We start from the raw sequence: 23,962 nt of genomic DNA, 5'->3' as shown, positions 1-23,962 counted from the left end.
ACAATGCATTTTCGTTTTTCATTGCTACTTATAAAGTTTAATTGAATTAAGTTGAATTCACACAAAAGGACCATTTTGGACTAGTCTTTATAAACTGAAAAAAACCGCAGCAAAATAGATCTTCAAATCCTTGATTAAAAGCCAAACTATAATGAACACAATCAGATCATAGGCCGTTTACTAGTGTATTTTATCATTATGTAAACGCACCGTTGTCGAAGTTTCAAGATCATTTTGCAACTACCGTAGGCCTATTCCCTAGAATAAATACCTCATTTTAATTTTTGTATAGGGCATTGGAAATTTCTTTAGCTACTATTGTTCAAAATCCGCAACCTCATACAGTTGTCATGCCTGCAGCGCAAACAGTGCAGTACCATCACCAATCTGGTCCAATAACATCCGCCAACCTGAATGATGTCAGTGCTAAAGTCAATGGATGGATACAAATTATTTTTGCCGTACTGTCAATCATTCTCGGAGTTGTTGCCATTGTAACATGTAACACCTCAAGTGGCACAGCCATCTGGTGTGGAACAGGGGTAAATAAAATCTGAAATTTATTTTTAATGATAATGATTACTGGAATGTATTATATTAACCTATTATATTAAATTCCCCCAATTTGAAATGCAAATATACATAACACTGCACATACTGTACAAGAAATTATGAGTGACAAATTATAATCTTCCATGCATATCTGTCTTTTTCTCAATCCACCATGCTCCAATTTTTTAATTTTTTTAAAGTTTTACTTACCTGCTGGAATTCTTGGTGTAATTGCTGGTCATCAAAAGCAGTCATGTCCAGTAAGTATTTGTACTTTATTTTTAGTTTTTAATTGGAATTAGGCCTATTCACAGTATTTTAGTCTGTTTCATTATTTTCACTAGTACTGTAGGCTAAAAAGTTTTTTTTATTTGTTTTGTATAAAATAACCATCTTTTGTTTCAAAATGATGTATCATTCTTTATGATATAGTATGTATTCAAATTTTATTAGCATTAAACTAATATACATGGAGACGAAAAAATGTTTATAGAAGGCTAGATTTTTGGTGCATTTCAAACTCCATGTGCAAAAATGGTGAAATAGTTAGCACTGATATCAGACCTGCTATTTGTTCTGACCATCTAGCAATATCACTTAAAATTCAGACAAATCAAGAAAAAAAGGGTCATGGAATATGGAAACTTAAGCTTATTAAATGATGAAGAATACGTTAATCAAATTACTAAGATAATAACAATGTCAAAAAAAAAATCATTATGATTTAAGTCCAGAATTACTTTGGGAGCACTTGAAAGTAAAAATAAAAGAGTTCTCAAGCAGATAGGCCTACAGAGCAAAAACAAAGCATTTGAGAAATAGGGATAAAGAAAAATTGTTAAAAGAAATTTCAGACCTGACAAACAAACTAGAAACTAATTATGATGAGAAAACAGAGAGAATTTTAATTAATAAAGCAAAAGACATAGAAGACATATATACATTAGAAGCAAAGGGTGCTCAAATAAGATCAAGAATAGAATGGTTTGAGAAGGGTGAAAAAAATACAATTTTTTTTATAGGTCTAGAAAAAAGTAAAGCTAAAAGAAAATATATCACATCAGTCCTAAAAAGTAATGGTAAATACACTACCAATACTGATGAAATTCTTCGTGAACAAGTACATTATTTTAAAAATTTATACAAAAAGAAAAATTCAAATGAATCACCTGAAACTTTAACTTCAGATATTCTAAATTATCTTAATAAAACTAAAGTCAAAGTACTTTCTGAAAAACAAAAAAAGAAATGTGAAGGGACTATAGAAATAGAAGAATGTAAACATGCCTTATATAAAATGAGACTTAATAAGGCCCCAGGCAGTGATGGCTTGTCAGTAGAAATGAGACTTAATAAGGCCCCAGGCAGTGATGGCTTGTCAGTAGAATTTTACCAAAAATGTTGGAATTCCATTGACTCATTAGTTTGTGATGCCTTTAATTTTTCATTTAATAATAGACAACTGTCAAATTCTCAAAGGAGAGGAGTAGTATCCTTACTGTACAAAAATGGTAAAAGAGAAGACTTAAAAAATTGGAGACCAATAACTCTTCTTAATATAGATTACAAGATTATGGCAAATGTTATTGCTAATAAATTAAAATTAGTAATTGGTGACATAATAGACACTGATCAAAAAGGTTATATTAAAGGAAGGTTTGCCGGTGAAAATATAAGGCTTGTTGAAGATGTACTAGAATACACCAATAATTTTAATAAAGAAGGTGCTATAATATTTTTAGATTTTGCTAAAGCGTTTGACAAAATAGATAGAATGTTTTTAATACTGAAAAGATTTGGTTTTGGTCAGGATCTAATACAATGGGTAAAGACTTTTTATTTCAATACTGAGTCAGTTACCGTACTACAAATAATGGATGGGTATCAGAAAGTTTTAAGATGAATAATGGTATTAGACAAGGATGCCCTCTTTCAGCATTACTTTTTTTAATTACTGTAGAGCCAATGGCTATCAATATAAGAAACAATATTCATTGTAAAGGTATTATACTGCCTTCGAAAGGGTATAATGATGAACAGGAAGTAAAAATTGCTCAGTTAGCAGACGATACTATAATTTTTGTTAGGGATGAAATGAGTATTGAAGCTTGTTTAATTACAGTAGACTTGTTTTGTAAGGTGGCATGAATGTCACTTAACAAAATGAAAACAAACGGTATGTGGATAGGATCTTCAAAAAACAACGTTCATAAACCTTTTGCAATACAATGGGTTGATGAGCCTGTCAAATTCTTAGGTGTTTTTGTTGGTTATGATAAAACAAAATGCCACAAAAAAAACTGGGTTGAAAAGATTGAAAATTTTAAAAATGTGTTAAAAACCTGGGAAAAAATAAATTTAAGTATTTTTGGTAAAAGCAATGGTGATAAAAACACTAGCACTCTCCAAACTAGTCTATAATGCTAGTATAATAGAGGTACCCACAACTATTGTAAATTAAGTTAAAAGTATTATTTTTAAGTTCATTTGGAATGGAAAAAGAGAAAAAATAAAAAGAGATATTATGTTTCAAGAAATTAAACACGGAGGTATAAAACTGATTTTAATTTAGTTGTAAAATCATTCATATTAAACTGGATAAAACGGTTACTTAGCCCTGATCCAGGAAAGTGGAAGTGTATTCCATTATATTTTTTTACATCCTGTTAGATACTTATCCGAAATGTCGCAAATAGATAAAAAAAACAAGTTTTTAGCTGATATTCCAACTTTCTATAAAGAAATTATATCAATTTGTACACAATATAATAATTGTTTTTACACTGAACCACAAGGTATAGATGAAATTAATAAACCGATTTTGTGGGGCAACAAATATATTGTGCTAAACAATAAATCTTTATATAATCAAAACTGGATTGATTCTGGAATTACACAAATTAGTGATATTGTTAATGACAACACTTTTAAGTCTTCACAAGAAATTGTTGATAAACTTAAGACATCAGAAAACTGGATTGTTGAATATTTTTGTTTAAAACAAGCAATTCCCAGGCATTGGAAAAACAAACTTTTTAATGTTAAAGATAATATTCAGGAAATAGAAGTGGAAAAATATGATTTATATGGCAAAAACGCTTCAGTAAAAACTTTTTACAAAGAATTTTTGGTGAATAAATCCAGTGAACCAAATGTTCAAACGAAATGGGAAAGAGATCTTAATTTAGAATTGTTAGATTGGAATACAATATGGCATAGAAAAGTATATTGTATGAAGCACATAAGTAAAATTGCACAATTTACTTTTAAATTGTTGCATAGAATTTTATGTTGTAAAAAGAAACTTAAGTTATGGAAGATCTATGATTCAGATATTTGTGACAGATGTAAAATAGAAATAGAAGATGAAAGGCACATGCTAATTAACTGTGAAAAAATGCATCCTTTTGGTATAATTTTAACAACATGTTAAACTCTTGTAACAAAGAAAATCAGGCATTTGTTGATTATTCTTGTTTTGCCAATAATATTGTAAATGAGTTGTTATCAATTTTTACTTTTTGTATTTACAAGGCAAGTGTTCTTTTTCGAACAGAAAATAAAATTGTAAATGCATGGTTGTTATTGACTAAAGAAATAAAAATGTTAAGAAAAATTGAATACGCAATTGATAATCTTGCGTCTAGAAAGAAATGGGAAAAATTAGATCATAATCGTCTAGAATATTGTCTAAATAGATGAACAGTCAAATGTAAAATTATGAAATGTTTGAAAATATAAGGTATGCTATGAGAATGACACAAAAGATGCATAATGCATATACAGTATGTATATATATTTATATATATAAATCATACTGTAAATTATAGAAACAGTGCTCATATTCGGAACATGATCTCATAATCGCGTCGAGCATAGCTCATTGGCGAAAGTTCCGTATTTTTTTTTTAGTTGTATGAAAACATGTCTCTGGCGGGATTCGAACCTGCAACCTCTCGCTTACAGGGCGAGTATCATACCACTAGACCACAGAGCCATGTATGGTATTATCACAGATTTTCACCCACCAGATACATTCTCTCATACAACAAACGCCCTCACAATCAGTGGAGGATATGTTTAGGAGTATGTATTCATAGCCAAAGTTGTGATATCAATTAGTGGCTAGGTACAATATTATTTATCTGTAATATAAATATACAACGTAAATTGTATCTTATGAGTAGGGCCTATAGAGTTATTAAAGGATATAGGCTATGTAAACTAAATGCATAAAAAATGGATTGTATAATAAATAAAGGAGTATTAAACAATGTTAAAGTGTTTATGAAAATATATTTAAAGAAATAAATGCGAGTAGAAATGTGTTAAATTATAAGGAACATATATATAATAGATTAACATGTGTTAAAGAAGAAAACAAAATAAAAAGAGAAGAAAACAAAACTTTAGTATATATGTTAACAAATACAAAATAAGAAATGTTGATAAATTATATTATGAGTTAACATAAAAGAGAAAACAATACAAGCAGAAAATATGTTTATGATGATTTTTCAAAATATATTAAAAAAAAAAAAATATGTAATGTAAGTGAAAATATATGTAAATGCCAAAAAAAAAAATGTATGTTAACGAATACAAAATATGTATATTAATGGATAACTAGAAAAAAAAATGTAATAGGAGAAGAATACAAGCAAAGATTATATACTGTATAGATAATACAGAAAGTTTTAAAAAATAAAACATGTTGATAAATTATCTTATGAGTTAACATAATTTTAAAAATTCAAGCAGAAAATATATGTATGATGATACAAACATAATTTTTTTTAAATCAAATTATGTTTATGCTATAAAATATATGTAAATGGAATAACATTAGTAGAAATGTATGTTGAACATAAAAGTATGTATTTAGTTGGAAAATAAACTATGTATTTAGTTGGAAAATAAATTATGGATTAAAAAAAAAAAGGTAAATACTCTAAACATAATATGTTTAACTGTAAATAAACAAAAAAAGTTAAGTGTTCAAAGATAACAATAAAAAAGATGAACTCAAAAGAACTGTACTGTAAAATTATTATATTATGTATTTATGGAAGTAATAAAAGTTGGATGAACCCACGTAAGACAAAAAGCATTAAACTAATGGTGGTATAATGCATGGAAAGCCATATTAGAGAAAAGTGACTCTGTCATGTGACACAGTGTAATTTACAGGTTACTCAAGTTTAAAAATAGTATATACGAACATGACAATGATGTGTTTTAGCTCTGTGAATTGGTAAAGCCATATTTCTAAGAAATTTTCATCATCACGACATCTTGGCCAGAATACGCATAGTAGACTTACTGTAGTTGGTTTTTTTTCCGTATCATTCTCTATAATTATTTTATCCAGGTAGTGTTGGGTTGTCGTCTTGGTCTTGATTTTTCTAATGGTTTTGGATACAAGTTCTTTGCGCTGGGTTATCAGAGACTAGACGAAGACTGTGTCCGCACTATGTCAAAGTGTCTTCTCTTTATCACTCTGCTCCACTTTAATTCCTCCTTTGTTATTAATGTTGTTAGATTATTGGTTGTATGGTGATGTCCATCTTGTCAGCCATTTGCAGTGTCTCTCACTTTTCTGTGAGTTTGTCCGAAGCCTTCGACGACAGTTATTGTTATGATGATGATGTAAGTATATTTGATACCCATGTTTAATAAACATGAACACTAATGTTGAAATTAAAAACAATATTATTATTAGTAGTCATTTTTTGTTTTATTATACTGAAAAGTTTGTTGTCAACATCATACTGACCATCATTGCCGTCGTTGAATTTGTTGTGTCTATTTATGCCAGTGCTATCATGTGTGGAGGAACCAGCTGTTGTCGTACCAGACCAAACACTACTGTGGTATGCTCTCAATATCATTACAAAGTATACATGTCACAACAACATTCCCGTATACTAACTTACATTTTAATTGCACTACTCATCAACAACATTTCAGATTGTGGTAAATTTCAATTTGTTAAGATCGCTGATGCAACATCTGTATCTGTATCGTAACGTACAAACACCATCTCTGGTTATCGCATATGTTTGTTAGGGTCATGTGCAAAAATATTAATTAACATAATCAATAATATTCCATTATACTGTAGGCCTACAAGTTAAATGTTAAATTCATTTCTACGTACAAACTTTAGCTTTTTATTGATAGAACCTTTTCATCTTTTAATGTATTTTATTCTATAGGCCTACGATATTTTTTTTTCTTTATGGATAAATAAATGAAACTGAAACAGTATAATTTATTTTTGTTACATGAATTCACATCATACAGATTGAACATAATGAATATATAAACAATATATAAACAATCTTTTACTCTCATACACCTAATTTTTTATCTACTGTACTTAAAATAGAACTCTTCATTTCATTAATTTAAAAATTAGTACAAACAATTTTGTTTTAATCAGTGGCTTGATGTTATACATTAGGTCATAGTGCTATCACCAGCAAATAATGATTCTTGAAATAATGTTTGTGTTCTAATTTTATCAGACTGTTGTTTCGAACCAAGTCATGCCAACTACCACTACTCAGGTCATTCAGACAGGTATATCCTTTAATTATATATTTATTTTTTGATTACTAAATGGATTTAATGCCAACTAGTTTAAATACCCACTCAATTTAGAAAAAAATGTATGTACAGTGTGTTGAAATCAAACTTTTGTAATTAAGTTGTGACAACTTCTACTGTACCTGCTTATTCTTTGTTCTAAAGTTTGTTAGGCGTTGGATTGTTCTTGAGACCAATGGTTGTCGGGTCCTACTTGTCTTCTTAGGCAAACACTTTGCCTCCTTTCCTCAGGTGTTCAAACGGGTACCTGGTAACTGTTTGTGGCTATGTTATTATGGGAGTTGAAAATCTAATTACTGGAGTAAACTGACTGAAGTTTTATTATCTATTAGATTGACATTATCATTATAGCAATCCTATTTCAACAAGAACACAATTTGTAACTTTTATTTATTTATTTTCTTCCCAGGCTATCCTGCTCAACAAATGCAGTATGGACAACCAGCTTACCCATACCAACCACCTCCTGGTTATTATCCTGCTGGAAATTTCCCGCCTCCAGCTGGAAATTACCCCCCTTCTGCTGGCAATTATCCCCCTCCTGCTGGCAATTATCTCTCTCCTGCTGCCAATTATCCCCCTCCAAGTTACCAACAAACAGAGAAAATATAAATCAGTTGATAAAACAATGGATGACAGTTGTACTTTTTAATTGTTTTGGTCAGAGTTTTTATATTGTATAAAAAAATGATATATGTAGGCCTATAGGCAGTTTTGAATACATGTTTAGTTTGCATATAAAGCTTATTATGTAACCATTGATTTTGTTTTATATAGCATTGGATTTATATATCGTTTAAATCCTTTTATTATCAATATAGGAATATTTATATTGCCAAACATTTTCCTGTGGTTTAGATCTCATGCTTATAAACAAAACAAACAAATGTGTTCATTACTGAAATATTAGTTGGTTTTTATAGTGTGTATTATACATGATAATCTCAGTCCCTTTAAATGACCTTATTTACTTATTAAATTTACATTCCGTTTTGTATTCATGTATTGACAATGTATAATATGTTAGTTTTAAATATTTTTTGTGCAATTGCAATGAGAGATATTATAATCTTTTTTATATAATATTTTACCCTTTTGCAGTGCCTGATGCCTTGAGCTTTTATATCTGTACATAATGAAATGTCAGTAATATCAATTTTAAATAAATCATAGACTTAAGTGACGGTTCAGAACAATTCTGAATTTAGTTCGTTCGCCATAAAGATATAATATAATCATACAGAGTAACTTCACACCATGCGCATAATAGACTAATCATTTTCGCTATTGTTCTGAAATTCAGTGTAAAGTCTCTGTTCATTATTACTTATCTTTAAGGCCCATTTACACTAGGACGATAACGATCGACGATAGACAAAAATGCATTTTTCATACATAAAATAAAAGAAATATAAAAACCTTTCATTCTAGAACTATAGAAAAACCATCTCTGCTTCCTTTGATGAAAACAATATTTTCACACGTATTTTCACACGTCCAATCAAATGACTTCATGATTAGTAAGAGCAATGATATCGTGACATACAACGATGTTATTGATTTTATGTATCATGACATCATTTTATTGGAATTTTAAAAATATTATTTATATCAAAGACAGCATAAATGATTATCCAATAGTTCTAGAACGAAAACCTTTCTAATTTCTTTTGTTTTATCTAAAAAAATATATTATCGTCGATCGTTATTGTCCTAGTGTAAATGGGACTTTTAAGCCGATTTTCTACTAGGCGAATTTGTTCGCGCGAATCGAAAGCGTTAGCTTATACGCATGCGTAGGCCTATTTATGTAATAGTTAATGATTATGTTGTAACGATCTAGTTTTTCCAATTGCAACGTACGCATGTGAAACATGGGTAATTAATGCTGCAGATCAAAAACGAATTGAAGCTTTTGAGATGTGGTGCTGGAGAAAGCTTCTAGGTATTCCATGGACTGCCAGAAGAACTAATGAAAGTGTAAGGCACGAAATAGGCAAGAAAGGCACATTAATCGAATCTATTATCAAACAAAAACTACAATACTTTGAACATATTGCCAGACGGGATGGAGATAGTATGGAGAAAATTATTATGTTTGGGAAAGTTGAGGGGAAACGAAAAAGAGGAAGACAGAGACTCAGATGGATTGATGGTATAAGTGGTGCTACAAACCGACCAATAATCAAGTGCTACAATGAAGCTCAAGATCGGCAAGAATGGAGACACCTCAGAATGGTCACGAGTACTCAGATATGAGTATAGGCCTAGAACGACGAGAGAGAAATGATTATGTTAATTACTGTTGTATTGAATGTTTTAATGACTTTAATATACTGTTTGTAAGCACAAAAATGTGCTTGATTTGTTTAGTGTTATTTTATATATTAAAAATCTACTCTTTTGAGAACATATAAAGAAAAAATAAAACATATTGCAGGAATCAGAGTTCGATATGAATAAAAATGGCATACTTTTTATTTAGTTAATTTTGAAGCATATACAATTGTATTTTGTATTACACAGTTTAAAGACCAAAACTATATTTATACAGAGTTTTATTGTGGCTTTCCAGTTTATTTGAGAATTATTGAATATTTCCGGGTTAAGGTAAATCTAATTGTCAGCCTTTTAATGCGTCACTACATTGTTAACACTCATTGGATTGTTCGCGGTAAAAATGGTAAATCTATTATCAACGTTTTAAAACGTCACTGCATTTTCGTTTTTCATTGCTACTTATAGAGTTTAATTGAATTAAGTTGAATTCACACAAAAGGACCATTTTGGACTCTTTATAAACTGAAAAAAGTAAAATAGATCTTCAAATCCTTGATTAAAAGCCAAACTATAATGAACACAATCTGAATCAGATCATAGGCCGTTTACTAATGTCTTTTATCCTTGTGTGAACGCACCGTTATCGAACTAACGTAGGCCTATTCCCTAGAATAAATATACCTAATTTGAATGTTTGTATGGGGCATTCCATGGACATTTCTATTTGCAATAATGCAACTCTGAAGCTAATTTTTGTCACTCCATGTTCTTGAATATTTTTCTGAAAAAATCTGGCGGCTTTCAGACTAACTTTTCGATATCCTTGCTTTGATTACTTTGTTAATTATTGCTGTTTTAATATTTTTACAATTTGGTAGAAAAACCGGTCAACTACTGTACAATATAATGAGGCCTATAATCGATTTTCTCAGTTGACATGTTCCTTTTGTTGGTTATAGCCTACCGATTACAGAGATTACCTTCACAAGTAACATAACCATTAGCTGGCTTCAATTCTGAAAATTCATATTTATATATAAGTTAATATGCATGTAGGACTATATGTACTGTAGCTCGCATTCTATGCGCTATCCGAATAATTAAACCTAATAGTCGATTGGCGGCGAGCAGAGAGAAGCTGGTCAAGTTTCGCTTAACTACATTCTTTAACGTCATTTTATTTTACTTTCTCACCAAAATTAACCAAAAATATAAGCACATTTTCACAAAGACTGGGGGAGAGAGATATACGTTCTTTTCACATGAGCCGAATGCTGATCGAATATGCACGACAGAGCAGGATCAATAATTTAGAAAGCTATAAAACGTTTACACACAAATAATATAGGCCTACTCAGTATAAACCATTACAAAAGTTTGTATAGCCATGGAGTAAAGAAGGTATAGCCAACTAATGTACTTAAAACATTTATGATTGTCTAGCGTGGATCCGAGGGACCCGGTGTGGATAGTGTAGCGATGATAACACGGTGAAAAGCAGGTGTTTAGTATTTCTTCACATTTATTTAGTTACTGCACCCACTTCTATAATTTTGTCCATTTCAGGATGCAATGACAGGTTTCCAATTATTTTTGTTTAACAATCAGTAGGCCCAGTAAGCACTGTGTGTAACATAAATATAATCCGAGATGAACTAGTCCTAACCCAGGGGTGGTGCCAGGATCTTCCCGACACGGGGGCTACATTCCCCGACGAGGGGGCTATGCGAGCGAAGCGAGCATAACTAGGCTGGGGGCCAGGGGGCCGGCAAGGGCCGGTGGGGGCCCAGGGGGCCAAGCCCCCGGAAGCAACGCGTTCTAGCGTCATTTGAGGTCAATTTAATCAGATTTAGGGTAGCCATTTTTTCCATTTTTTATAATGCATAAATAAAATACTGCGTGCAAAAAAACGATGCGCGATGACTGTTTCAATCCATATTTTTCAATTTAAAAAATAAAAGTTCAAAGAAATTTAGAAAAATAGAGTTGGAGGTCCCGGAAATTGGACTTACTGTATTATACTTCAAAACATGAAACAAAATATATAAGTCCCTATCATGGTTGTTAGCTATAATAAGATGTTGGCTAAGCGAAAATAGCATGTTTTTTTTTTTTATTAATGGATGAAAAATTTATTTTAGGTGCCCCACGGTAGAGAAGGTTACTTGTAAATTAAAAAATTGGTGAACATACGAACAATTAACATAATTCGTTTTTGCTGTAGTGTAGCGTACGTCGACGCAGTACACGACGTAACCGTCAGTAAACTTCGCCTGGAAAATAACTACAGTACACATTTTTGGTCCCTGGATGGAACATGATATCACGCGTCTCGACCCAACGTTGAACGATTCGTACAAAGGAATACCGCCAGACAAGTGCGAACCTAGCTATTGTTTTGTAGTAAGTTAGATTGCTGGCAATAATGGATGCATATAAAGTGCATAATATCACTCTGAGGTACTCTCACAGTCAATGAAAGGTCACGGTTTTCTAGGCGCTGAAGCTTGCTACGAAGTGAACGCGAACGCTTTTACTGTACTATATTCCCCGACAAAAAGTACCCGTGTTCCCTTCGGTAACCGTCGGTAAACTTCGCCTGGAAAATAACTACATTACACATTTTGGTCCCTGGATGGAACTTGATATCACGCGTCTCGACCCAACGTTGAACGATTCGTACAAAGGGATACCGCCAGACAAGTGCGAACCTAACTATTGTTTAGTATTAAGTTAGATCGCTGGCAATAATGAATGCATCATAAAGTGCATACTATCACTCTGACGTACTCTCACGGTCAATGAAACGTCGCGGTTTTCTAGGCGCTGAAGCTAGCTACGAAGTGAACGCGAACGCTTTTTACTGTATATTATATTCCCCGACAAAAAGTATCCGTGTTCCCCAACGAAGGGGGGGGGGGAGGGGGAGCTAGGCTCCCCGACGAGGGGGCTAGAGCCCCCGTAGGCCCCCCCCCCGCTGGCGCCACCACTGTCCTAACCTAGATATACTGTACATATAACGGGTATAGAAGCGTAGGCCTACTTCATAAGGCCGTTGTGACCCACATACCCCAACATTCCAGTAACAAACATTCTAGCCTATTTAATTTTCCCAGCCGCCGACAAACGTACAGTCTCCATTGGCCAAATATTTACCATGGAGAGGATTATGATTGTTGGCAAAGATAAATTGAACAGATCAAACAATCAAAGAGTAATAACCCAGGGTTACAATTAGGAGATTTACAGTACGTCTCATATACTTTGTTCTCCCACACGTGCTTTGGGGTTTGCGCGTGCCCAGTCCCAGGCCCCTAGCCAGGGGGGGGGGGGTTTATGGTTCGGGCGAACCCCCTTTACAGCGACCCCCCCTCCCCTTAACCGACTGCGAACCCCTATCCTCGACATCCACAATACCTCACCACACCCTCATCTCTGAAAATCCTCCAAATACGTGCCCCACGATACAAAAGGTTGTTTGTAAATTGAAAAATTTGTAAACTCGTTCGTGAATAACTCATACCTTATTGTTAAACAAATGAATTGGTTGCCGATTTTCACCTGAAAAATAATACGAATTTTTGATCCCAGGATGTAACATGATATTGACGCAAGCTTGGGCACGAACGAATCGTACAAAGAACACCGCTAGTAGACAACCGCGTACCTATTGTTTCGATCACTGGTAGTAAGCATGCATAAAGTATATAGCCTTCCGACGACGTACATCAAAAAATGGAACGCTGCGGTTACCTACAATATTTATGTGTGGCTATGAAGTATAGTGTATCATCATCATAGAGGATTATAGTGAATTTAATATATTACACTATAATATCTATGGTATCATGTACTGTAGTTTATATTAGGCCTATGGCATTCGATTATTTTTTTCTAGACCACCAGCCGATACGTAGGCCTACTCAACTGTATCAATACCACCTATTTACATTGATATATTTAGTTTCCTCAACAAATTGCTGTAAATAAATATAGATAGAGCTATCAGGGGCGGTCGCAGGACTATTTTAAGAGGGTTGCCCAAAGACTCCAGGGCTGTAGACACTGAGTATTTGAGCAAGCAAATTGTTAAATGACACCCCTAGATGGCCGCAAATAGTACTCTCGCACGTAAATTTATGATAATTTTTTTTAGTTCAATGCAAACGTCGCGGGGAAGTCTCCGATTAAGGTACTTTTGGTACGGTAATACATTCTAATAACTGTACTCAATTAATGTAAATTAATTATCAATTAATAATTTTAAAAAGTTGTACAAAAAATATGAAGCAGTTGCTATAAAAAAATTGAGCAAAAGGTTAAATTGTATAATTTGGAATTTTAATTCATTTAAAAATGCTAAATAAAGTCAGATGTTAAAACCACATTTTCCAAAAATTCATTTTCATTTATCCACTATAAACTTTACAAAAGTGTTGTTTTAAACCACACTCCAAATAAAACAAAGAAAATAATGATAGGAAATTTGCAGAAAGAAGCAAACTTTGCTCTGTTACCGGTATAACACGGTTCAAATTTTGGAACGTCTATAAATAACTACGGAAATTCGGCCTATTTACGACGAACGTACGGAAATGAAAATAAATAGGGTACTACACGCATCGGAAATACAACACTACACGCATCGGAAATACAACACTATACGCACAATTATGATTTGGCCTAAAAATTGGCCTTAGATTATGGAAAACCCCCGGCAAAACGCAATAATTATGGACAAATCGATTATTAGCCTTGGCAATATGCCTAATATTTAAAAGGAATGAATATAGGCTATATTTCGTTTGTCGATGAATTTTTTAAATCATGTGTGAATGATTGATCCATTAGAGGTAATCTGTGATGGTTCTAGTAACACTGCTATGCGTGCGTAATTTGTGAATAACGTAGTAGTATGCTACATACACGAGCCTAGATAGGGAGGATCTGTACTGTCGTTCATTGCGAGAGGAGGGGGAAGTCCGGTAATGTGTCATGAAAAATGTAACAAGCCAGAGATGAAATAAAATTACTAACATTTAGCTGATTGTCGTTGTTTTAGTCGTCGTCAGAAGTTTATCGACCGACATCTATTTCTCATGTGTAGTAGAGCGTTTCTTTGATTGAATAATTTTTTTTGTATTATAACACAAGTTCATTTTGGATTTTCAGTAAATTACCAATTGTTTGTTCAAAGTCAAACTGTAACTAATCCCTCACTATTCAATCAAAATGTTATTATACTACTATATTGTTGAAAATGGATTGCGTGACTTGAAAATAGATTGATAGTAAAATGTAATAAAGACACGTTCTTGTCTGGTTATTAGGTATGCATGCTCTGATAAAGCAGAGGATTATTTTTGTAGCGTTCCATTTAAAATAGATTTTATTACAAAGAAATATTTTGGTTGTGAAGGTCGTTTTAACAATTAGGCTAATATCAAAACATTCAACAATGATAAAATGCCCTGCAACTCTGTAACTACTTTATGACTAAGCCTATCAAGTTCCGTGTCCGGATGGTATACGATGAAATGGAACTCAATTTCAATTTAGTGGCAGAAACAGAAACAGTTTTAAAAAAAATTAAAATTTCAAATTATTATTAAATATTTCATAACTGAGAACCATAAATACTATTTAATTAATTTAGGTAGATAAATTTAGAATAAAACATTTCAAAATACAATAGGCCCTATATAAATTATTCTATTTAATAGTAAGTGGGCACCTATTAACAACAACTATATGAATTACAAATTATAAAGTACTATAAAATATTTCATAACCGGCCATAAGGTTATAATTTAGGTAATTTAGCCTAATATTCAAAATCATGAAATCCATTAATTTATAATAAAATAATTATTTTTTAAATATTCTTAGCAGCTTGAAATTCGAAGCCAAAATCGTTTTAATCGAGTTTTTGACTGTTTTTGTTTTTAAATTAAAATTTCAAAAAATTATAGAATAGTTCATAACTGTGGAAAAAATAATATTCACTTAATTTAGGTAGATAAATTTAGAATAAAACATTAATGCAATATATAAATTATTCTATGTAATAGTGGGCACTTATATATTAACTTAATTGAGGTAGATAAATATCCATAAGCGCATCTCTTAATTTATAATAATCATCTTTTGTATTATAAACGTGAGCAGAGAGTCGAAGCCAGAAGCGGCCGTTCACACGGGTTGCTGCTATGTGCACTTTGTGTTTTTGGTATACACTCAGAGCTATTGCCTTACTTCCATCTGGAGTTAATAATGGAATGTTTTCAATATCAGGTAGTTTTATCAGAATCATAAACGGTGCCTTTAAACTGTCGTGAATGGGAATTGTGGTGGTATTCCAGGCTTTGCAGAGCATGTCTGTCGCCCACTTCAACATTGGCTCGTTGTAGTTCTTTACAGCAGACTAAAAATAAAGCATTGGAAATGATAATGTTTCAAAAATTATTATTCGAATTTTGACAAGGAAAGAGCAATGATGTGGTTTGCACTACAATGACGGATTTAGAAGCCGAAGAAGTAAGGCCAGTTTACACAGACGAGCGGTAACGGTAAATAAACAATATAGAATCTATGTTATTCCTTATACACAGCGCGGAGCGGACGAGAGATTCCCGCTCAGGATACAATCATACAGATTCTACGTAGGACAAGCAACGTAGTTTTCCGCTTACGGTTACCGCTCGTCTGTGTAAATTGGCGCGTACATCCTTTGACGTCGATTGTGCAACCAACTATATACAACTTAGGCCTATACTCATACTCACTAGTCCTCCGATGTCCTGAAGAAATTCTACAGCCGCAGACGATGAGCAGAGGGCGGTGTAATCCTTGCTTCCTTGCATCAGGAATCTGTTACGTAATCGAGGACATTCTACCTTTGATGTTACTAATGGATTTACTTTATCTGAATGTTTAGGGTTAACATACAGGATGGAACATCCACGGGCTGAATAACACCATTTATGAAGATTTCCTGAAAGAATAAAACATATGGAAATAGCAAATATTAGGCAATGGAACACCATTTAAAACACAGGACATGTCGGAAATGTTTTAGACAGTGTCAACAGAAAGTTTACGCGCGCGTACAAATGCCGTCGCATTGCCATCAATGTTTGAACGCGCACATTGCGTCACTGAAACCTGGTGTGTGGACTACACTGATTTTCAACATACCAAAGTAGAAATCCGCTCCGATTTCTTCTAAATTAAGCTCTACCTGTCCAGGAGCATGCGCACCATCTACCATTACCATTACCCCTCTTTGATGACATAGTGGTATCATGTCTTCAATCGGAAACAGAATGCCAGACGGGCCAGTGATGTGGTCTAGGATGGCGAGTTTGATTCCACGATGACAATTGAGCATCTCTAGAAGACTATCAACCAATTGCTGTTTACTCAGTATCGGTAAATTAATAGCCATGACAACTACCTCAACGCCTAAACAATCATTGACAATGGATAGGCTTGATACCAAAAAGCGTAATAAGTAGTATTAAGCTCTGTCTACACTATCAAACATTATGTGACAATAAATGTGATATGCCCATTTATATGGATAGGGGCATATTACTACTATATTTGGGCATATCACTACCATATTTGGGCATATCACTACCATAATATGGTGTAGATCAGACAGAGCTTTATGTGCCTAATAATTTAGTTCTAGTTTTGGGCTAGTATATACTGCTAGATAGATATGGTCAATGCATACAGAGTGGTACACTGGATAGTGAATGAATTCACTTGTGGTTATCCTTGGCAATTTGCCTAAAATGAGAATTAACAAAAAATTAATAAATTAATTTAAAAAAAAAGTTTATTCTTACCTGGATTATTATTAGCTATAAACATGGCAGCATTTTTAACACACATAAATGTGTGTGTGGTTATCAGTATCTTATCACCTTCAGAGAAACTTAGCGATTTCAAAATGGTGTTAGCAGCTATGGAATAAGAAGAATAAAAGCATGTGTTTATTTTGCAACAAGACCGAAAGCTTGATTCCCACTAGCGACGCAACTTAACGCAACCCACGCAACGTAAAGCGTGGTTCCCACTAGCGACGCAACGCAAGGACGTAACGCAACACAAGTGAATTGACCAATCACAAGCGATGGCTTATTCGCTTGTGATTGCTAACTGTCTATAACTTCGCTTGTCATTGGTTAAAACGCTTGCGTTGCGTTTACGTCTTTGCGTTACGTTCTAGTGGGAACCAAGCTTTACAAAATGCCCTTCCAATAATAGTGTTTGCCCTCCTGTTGCCTGGGTAAAATAAACCTGTGATGTTTGCAGCACTTTTGCGTCGTCGGTTTCCATTTGTCATTACGCAATACAACACGTTGCGTCGATACGTCGCTGCGTTCTAGTGGGAACCAAACTTAAGATCTTCAACCTCAAATAGGCTATCCTCTGAGCAAACTAAAAAGTATATAGAATTTAAAACATTCTCGAAAAACCACTGGGGCCACCAATGCTGTTCTCAAAAAATGTTTAGTTGTCTTACCAGTAGTTGCATTTTCTACTAAAACCAAGTTTTCTTTATTTGACCCAAACATGTCGGCAACATTGTCCGTCGCATTAGAAATGGCTTCTTTAACTTTATAGCGAAACCAGGCTTCTGGGTCCGTTTCCTGCATATACCTAAATCTGAATAAAAACTCAATTTTAATTATCAACTACATTGATCAGCTGCAAGCAACAAAAATATAGAGGACGACCACGATCCATACTATCGGTAACTCTATATAACAACCTGATGATCACCCTTCATAAAGCTTGGTTCCCACTAGAACGTAACGCAAGGACATAAACGCAACGCAAGCGTTTTAACCAATGACAAGCGAAGTTATAGACAGTTAGCAATCACAAGCGAATAAGCCATCGCTTGTGATTGGTCAATTCACTTGCGTTGCGTTACGTCCTTGTGTTGCGTCGCTAGTGGGAACCACGCTTAAGCAATCATCAACTGCACTACCTCCTAGGATCAATAGTATAAAAGATATAGAAACGATTCGGAGAATAGCAGAAAACAGACAGGACTGGAGGAAAGCAATCCGAGATATAAGCAACACAGTCGAGGCGGGAAAGTCATCAGACTATCTGGCGGACCGGCAATAAAGCAAAGCACATTGATCAAACTTGAAAGAGTACTGTTTATTGTCTTGCATTGCAGTGACCGTAGGCCTACCATAATACCGTTTATTCCGCCGTCAATTGTACCCTTACTTAAATTATACAAATGTCCTTACTTAGCCTGTGAAAATAGTACTTGCTTTGGGACAGCTGAAAACGCCCCATTATTACAAAACGTCACATCTGGATCAAGTGCATATTCCGAATCGCGAAATACTTTTCCAAACGTTGGTGTGATCTTCATCTTCTCCTTCGTCAAGTGAATACAAATTCTTCTTATGAAGCCAGCCTTCCACATAACACAATGAATGTAACTGGTTACGCTAAACAATTCACAGTGGCAATAGCGTTTGCTGCTGCAGTAGCAGTTCTGTCGTGTAAATAGCAGAGATTATACCAGGGAGAACTCCTGATTATACCGTTGTCGCAATGTTGCTTCCCTTTTTATATTAAAGCTTGGTTCACACTTGGACGCAACGCGCAATGACGAAGCAAAAACGCAGGTAAGTTGACCAATCACATGCGACAGTTCGGATGATACATTAATCACGACGCGAATATGATCAAAGCAAAGAATATATATCACAAGAATGAGTATTCCGCGATTTTTGCATGAGAAATTTGTAACACTGAGCTCCAGAGAGTGATGCCCGCCCTCATAAGGGCGGATGTATACATACTAAATAAGACTTGATTTAATAGATATTATACATGTCACATTAAATAGAATTATGATAATATATTTTGCAATTGTAAACTATTTTATAATACATATTTATTAACAAACTAGTGTTTATTCACTTTTACAGACAATTATTTACTAACATGCTAAGTTAGTTCACAAAAAAGGCCTAACACAGCCACACCAAAAATCAACGAATATTACTCAGCACGGCCTATTCTTTACCATTGCCGTGTACTACTCTACGCCCGGTAAATTAAGTATTTTTTTATGATATAAATTAGTATAAAATACATGTTATTAATAGGACAAAATGTTAAATATCATTAACATTTATTTGTTTTACCAGAAACAAGTTAAATATAGGAATATTATTAAACTATCGTTCGTGAAGACGCGTAAACACCAACACGCCCGGTCACGCTATCGTAGCGCCCGGTTGATAAAGCAAACAGTTTATACGGCAGCTTTTACTAAATAAATTGCATAAAACGAACAATTAAATATCCAAATAGTATTTAACATGATGTTGGCATGTAGTTTATAACATTTTTTATCATGAAAATACTACCGGTGGTCCAGCCCTTGATTAGTGAAACCGTCACAAAAAGTTGTATACATCCCAGATACATCCACACTTATGGCGGCGCCCTACCACATGGACAATATTACTGTTACAGGGAAAATCGCGGATTACTCATTCTTGTGATATATATTCTTTGATCAAAGTACTTGCGATGCGATACCATACTGAGCTTGCCTTGCCAAGTGTGAGAAACGAGTAACAGTCCTTTGATCAGGGAGTTGTTATTACTTAGAACAACTCCCTGGTTAGGTCACATTTGTTTTTGTTTTTTATTGTACGCTTTTCTTTCGATGGAAAATATGAATAGTTTATTAGCAAAATACATTTTTGAAGACAAAGTAGCTGATACGGATTATCTGTTAACCATTGCAAGCGAGTTTATAGAAATTTATCATAGGCGTGTTGCAAGACAGGAATCGGAGCGCAGACAGCGGCTGTGGCGATACCTCCACTACCGTCGAGAGTCAGTCCTGTCAATGGGCATATTGCTGCAGGCCGCTAGAGGCTTAGATTATGGAAACAAAGAGAGAAGCTGTTGGGCTCTACCAAGAAATCGCGATTGGTGGGAAAATATGGTTTTAAAAGAATGGAATGATGAATTTTGGTTGACGAATTTTAGGTATAGAATGCTAGCCGAATGTTATGTCAAATGTCATTATTGTTGATACATTTACTGCATGCTTTTATACTAGTCTAGTAGTTGCTCAAAATGTATGGAACGCCACCATGGAAAAAAATAAAGGACCCGAGACATAGTTTTCTCAATCGGACCAAATAACTTGCTGTAAAAGCCAAACAAAATTGAGTCTTTTTCAACTAAAATAAAATTTCATTTGAACTTTATGACTATTTATTTGAATAAACGCCCCCCTCCCCGGCCCCCAATAGAATACCATTTTGGTTAAACTACCCCCTGAAACCCCCCACACAACCTAGAATAAATGCCCCGGTTATAATCTGATCTTCCTATTCTGAATAGTGCCCTCTATGGTTTGATTTATTTTTCAAATTGTTATAGCATCCTCTATAATTTGGATATAGAGGGTGCCTCCCAATATTTCAGTTTTCAGTTGGGAGGTCTGCAAAAGTATTTTGTTAAAGATTTAATAAATTAATAATGTTGAATTTGCTTTTAGGGTACACCAATCTAATGACTATCTATTGTTCAGTTTGATAAACGTTAAATAACAAAATGGATATTTGTTTTATTTGCAGAATGACTAGAGCGACCTTTATGGCTGTTGCGGAACAGTTACGGCCATTTATTGAGAAAGAAGTCACCAGCATGAGAACACCAATCACTGTAGAGCACAGGTTAGCTATTACGTTATGGCGGCTGGCAACAAACATTGAGTATATGAGCCTTTCAAAACTATTTGGAGTTGGACGTTCAACTGTTTGTTGCATAGTGCATGAAACATGCCGAGCAATAGAAAAGCATTTGATGCCAAAAATTATTCGATTTCCAGAAAATAGGGAACTACTTGTAAGTATTATTCCCACCTCTCTATATTAGGAGCATGATTTGAACTAAAAAAATATACCCAGGAGACGTTCCTACCTCTCTATTACTGTATTAGTATAGATAGCATGATAGACTAAAATATACAGTAGGCATGTGAGATGTGAGATACCCCTTATTTTGGTTTCAAATATTTTGGTATGGAAATGTACAGTATACCTTTATTACAGACAAAACAAACATAAGAACCATAGCCATACAAAATAATTGTATATTGTTGAGCATTTGTCTGAGGAGGTCATGTCTTAAGGGTCTTTCACACCTGTTACGGCACGGTTCCGGTCCGACGAATCGAACATCAATTCGTTTTCAAGACGCTCCACGTGGCTATGCACCAATCGTTAAGCGCATAGCCATGTGACGTTCGATTTGATTTGCCAGCACCAGACCGGAACCGTGCCGGAACAGGTGTTTTATCCAAGCTCAAGAATGGTGGGGCTAAGGTTGGTGGTTGGTTAGATAAAAATAGGTTTGTATTCTTAACACTGAAAATGTCTTACATCAGTCTTATAAGATTCAATCTCCAGCTAAGCAAGAGTTTTACTTTTAACAGAATTGTCTCTAACTAGTTTTATATTTTCCAGAATACTGTGGACGAATTCAACACTAAATGTGGGTTTCCGCAAGTAGCAGGACTTGTTGACTGTACCCATATTTCAATTAAGACTCCCAAGGACTCATTGGAAGACTACTTGAATCAGAATGAATTTCACTCCGTTGTACTCCAAGCTGTGGTAGATCATCGTGGAATGTTCATTGATACAGATGTAGGCCAGCCAGGATCTTTACTGGAAGCTAATGTATTTTCACTGTCGTCCCTACATAGAAGCTTAAGTAGAGGAACACTGTTCAATCCAAATCCAACACAGTTAATTGAAGGAGAAACGGTTCCATTATTACTTTTTGGAACTTCTGCGTATCCTTTACTTCCTAATCTTATGAAATGTTACTCTGATGATGAGCAAATGACAGAAGATCAAAAACATTTCAACTTGCAATTGTCTTCAACTCATGCAAATATTCAAAGTGTTTTTGGAAGATTAAAAGGTCGATGGCAGATTTTAAACAAAACCAATCACAACCAATTAAATTCTATTAATTCACTTGTACATGCATGTTGTACTTTGCATAATATATGCGAGAGTAATGGTGATCCGTTTCAACCAGCATGGCTTTCTGGTATTGACAACAGTACATCAAGGAATGAACATTGTGAATGTCCACTTCCTGAAGCCTCAAAAACAAGACATGCACTAACAGAATTTCTCAAAAATCAATAATTTTATGGCTTCCAATACAAATTATTTTGTGGAGCTCAATTCCAATTTAATCCTGGTGCAGTTTATGCGAAAAACAAGGTTCATGAATGTGCATCATTTAAATATAAACAATTATTTATTCAACGTTGTATTTTACACCTGCTCCGGCTTTAGTTCATTAGCGACTTTTCGTCTTCATGACGCACCATACAGCTATGCACGCATATCACGTAAAACAATTGGCGCATATCCACAAAAGCGTCGTGAAAATTAAACATTGAGATGCTATTTTATTCGCTATAAGCAGTCTATACACGGTATTAGCACTTCACTGACTATAACTTGTGATGTAACAAGTATTCTTTATTATAGACCATTGCTATACCGCAGTAGGTTCGACTGCAGTATTGCAATGGTCCATTAATAAAGACTCTTTACAAGTAAAGCCTACTTCAAGTCTTAACAAAATTTTATATTCATGTTATGCATGGTCTTTTTCTTTGAACCTATTTAACAATTACGAAGTAAATAAAGTACTTTCTGCTTTATTTAAAGCAGAAATACGGCAAATACATTTAGTATTTGTTGAAGAAACAATATTTTTATAATACACCAAAAATGCATTTTTATTATTACTGTCTGTATATATTATTTATTATTGCATACAAAATACAAAAGCGCACACACCATTGTATATAAGCCACTGTTTGTTCAGCCTCTACTTAAATTAAACATGCATACTGACACACGACATTGAATTCCAACAAATCATGGTTTTTTAGATCTTTGGAATAAATCAGAAATTAGGTAATTCTTGTACAGTATGTCCGGTGTTTAGTCCAGTCAATCTATGACAAAAAAGGGCGTAACCCAAAACAAATTTCAATAGTTTCCAAACCTTTTTTATTTGATTCTATAAGCATCTGGGAAGATCATTTCCAAAATCTACCAAAATCGGTTCAGTGGAACATACTTTTTAAGGGGTTTTAAGGTCATAGGGGTCAAATTACACATTTTTCTATTTTGAAAACTACTAGGCGTAGCATGTTAATTTTGGTGTCAAACTATTCAGAAGACCCATATTTATATGTACTCTAATGAAACCTTTTTGCCAAAAATTACGGGAAAGCATGTTTTTGACCTTTGACCTATTTTATTGTATATTTTCGTATATTCGTATCTTAGTAACCAGTGGGCGTAGATGAGCGTTATTTGCGTCAAACTACTCAGAAGGTCAATGTTTATATTAGTTCTAATGGAAAAGATTCGTGTAAAATGACTTATTTTGACCTTTGACACATATT

The 23,962-nt window shown here is 34.0% G+C and overlaps 4 protein-coding genes and 1 non-coding gene across 8 annotated transcripts; 3 read left to right on the top strand and 2 right to left on the bottom strand.

The window, feature by feature from the left end:
* Positions 1–62: 62 nt before the first annotated feature.
* On the top strand, positions 63–9,646 carry LOC140052364 (uncharacterized). The gene is made up of 6 exons (XM_072097904.1): positions 63–542; positions 753–812; positions 6,094–6,201; positions 6,306–6,425; positions 7,083–7,137; positions 7,574–9,646. Exons 1-6 carry the CDS (start codon positions 351–353, stop codon positions 7,774–7,776), a joined length of 738 nt encoding a protein of 245 aa, XP_071954005.1. The 5' UTR covers positions 63–350; the 3' UTR covers positions 7,777–9,646.
* Trnat-ugu (transfer RNA threonine (anticodon UGU)) lies at positions 4,478–4,549 on the bottom strand. Its single transcript has one exon. It is a non-coding gene; the product is annotated as a tRNA-Thr (tRNA).
* On the top strand, positions 9,085–9,423 carry LOC140052507 (uncharacterized). Its single transcript, XM_072098114.1, has one exon. The coding sequence runs from the start codon at positions 9,085–9,087 to the stop codon at positions 9,421–9,423; it is 339 nt and encodes a 112-aa protein (XP_071954215.1).
* Positions 9,647–14,718: 5,072 nt separating the features above from the next.
* LOC140051283 (uncharacterized) lies at positions 14,719–19,163 on the bottom strand. 4 transcript variants are annotated; one of them, XM_072096443.1, is made up of 6 exons: positions 18,726–19,163; positions 17,981–18,123; positions 17,301–17,417; positions 16,642–16,908; positions 16,230–16,438; positions 14,719–15,868 (listed from the first exon to the last, which is right to left on the bottom strand). In XM_072096443.1, exons 1-6 carry the CDS (start codon positions 18,905–18,907, stop codon positions 15,530–15,532), a joined length of 1,257 nt encoding a protein of 418 aa, XP_071952544.1. In that variant the 5' UTR covers positions 18,908–19,163; the 3' UTR covers positions 14,719–15,529. The 4 variants fall into 4 exon arrangements, with proteins under 4 accessions (XP_071952544.1, XP_071952545.1, XP_071952546.1 ...); XM_072096444.1 differs by having other exon boundaries at positions 18,750–19,163; XM_072096445.1 differs by lacking the exon at positions 18,726–19,163 and adding an exon at positions 18,452–18,715.
* A 954-nt stretch (positions 19,164–20,117) lies between these two features.
* LOC140052190 (uncharacterized) lies at positions 20,118–22,802 on the top strand. The gene is made up of 3 exons (XM_072097637.1): positions 20,118–20,496; positions 21,093–21,363; positions 21,984–22,802. Exons 1-3 carry the CDS (start codon positions 20,168–20,170, stop codon positions 22,677–22,679), a joined length of 1,296 nt encoding a protein of 431 aa, XP_071953738.1. The 5' UTR covers positions 20,118–20,167; the 3' UTR covers positions 22,680–22,802.
* Positions 22,803–23,962: the final 1,160 nt, after the last annotated feature.

The sequence above is a fragment of the Antedon mediterranea genome, chromosome 6 (genome assembly GCF_964355755.1).
Source record: "Antedon mediterranea chromosome 6, ecAntMedi1.1, whole genome shotgun sequence".
NCBI lineage: Eukaryota > Metazoa > Echinodermata > Crinoidea > Comatulida > Antedonidae > Antedon > Antedon mediterranea.
Note: the sequence above shows the minus strand (reverse complement) of the source record. Positions and strands in the feature narration are given on the sequence as shown.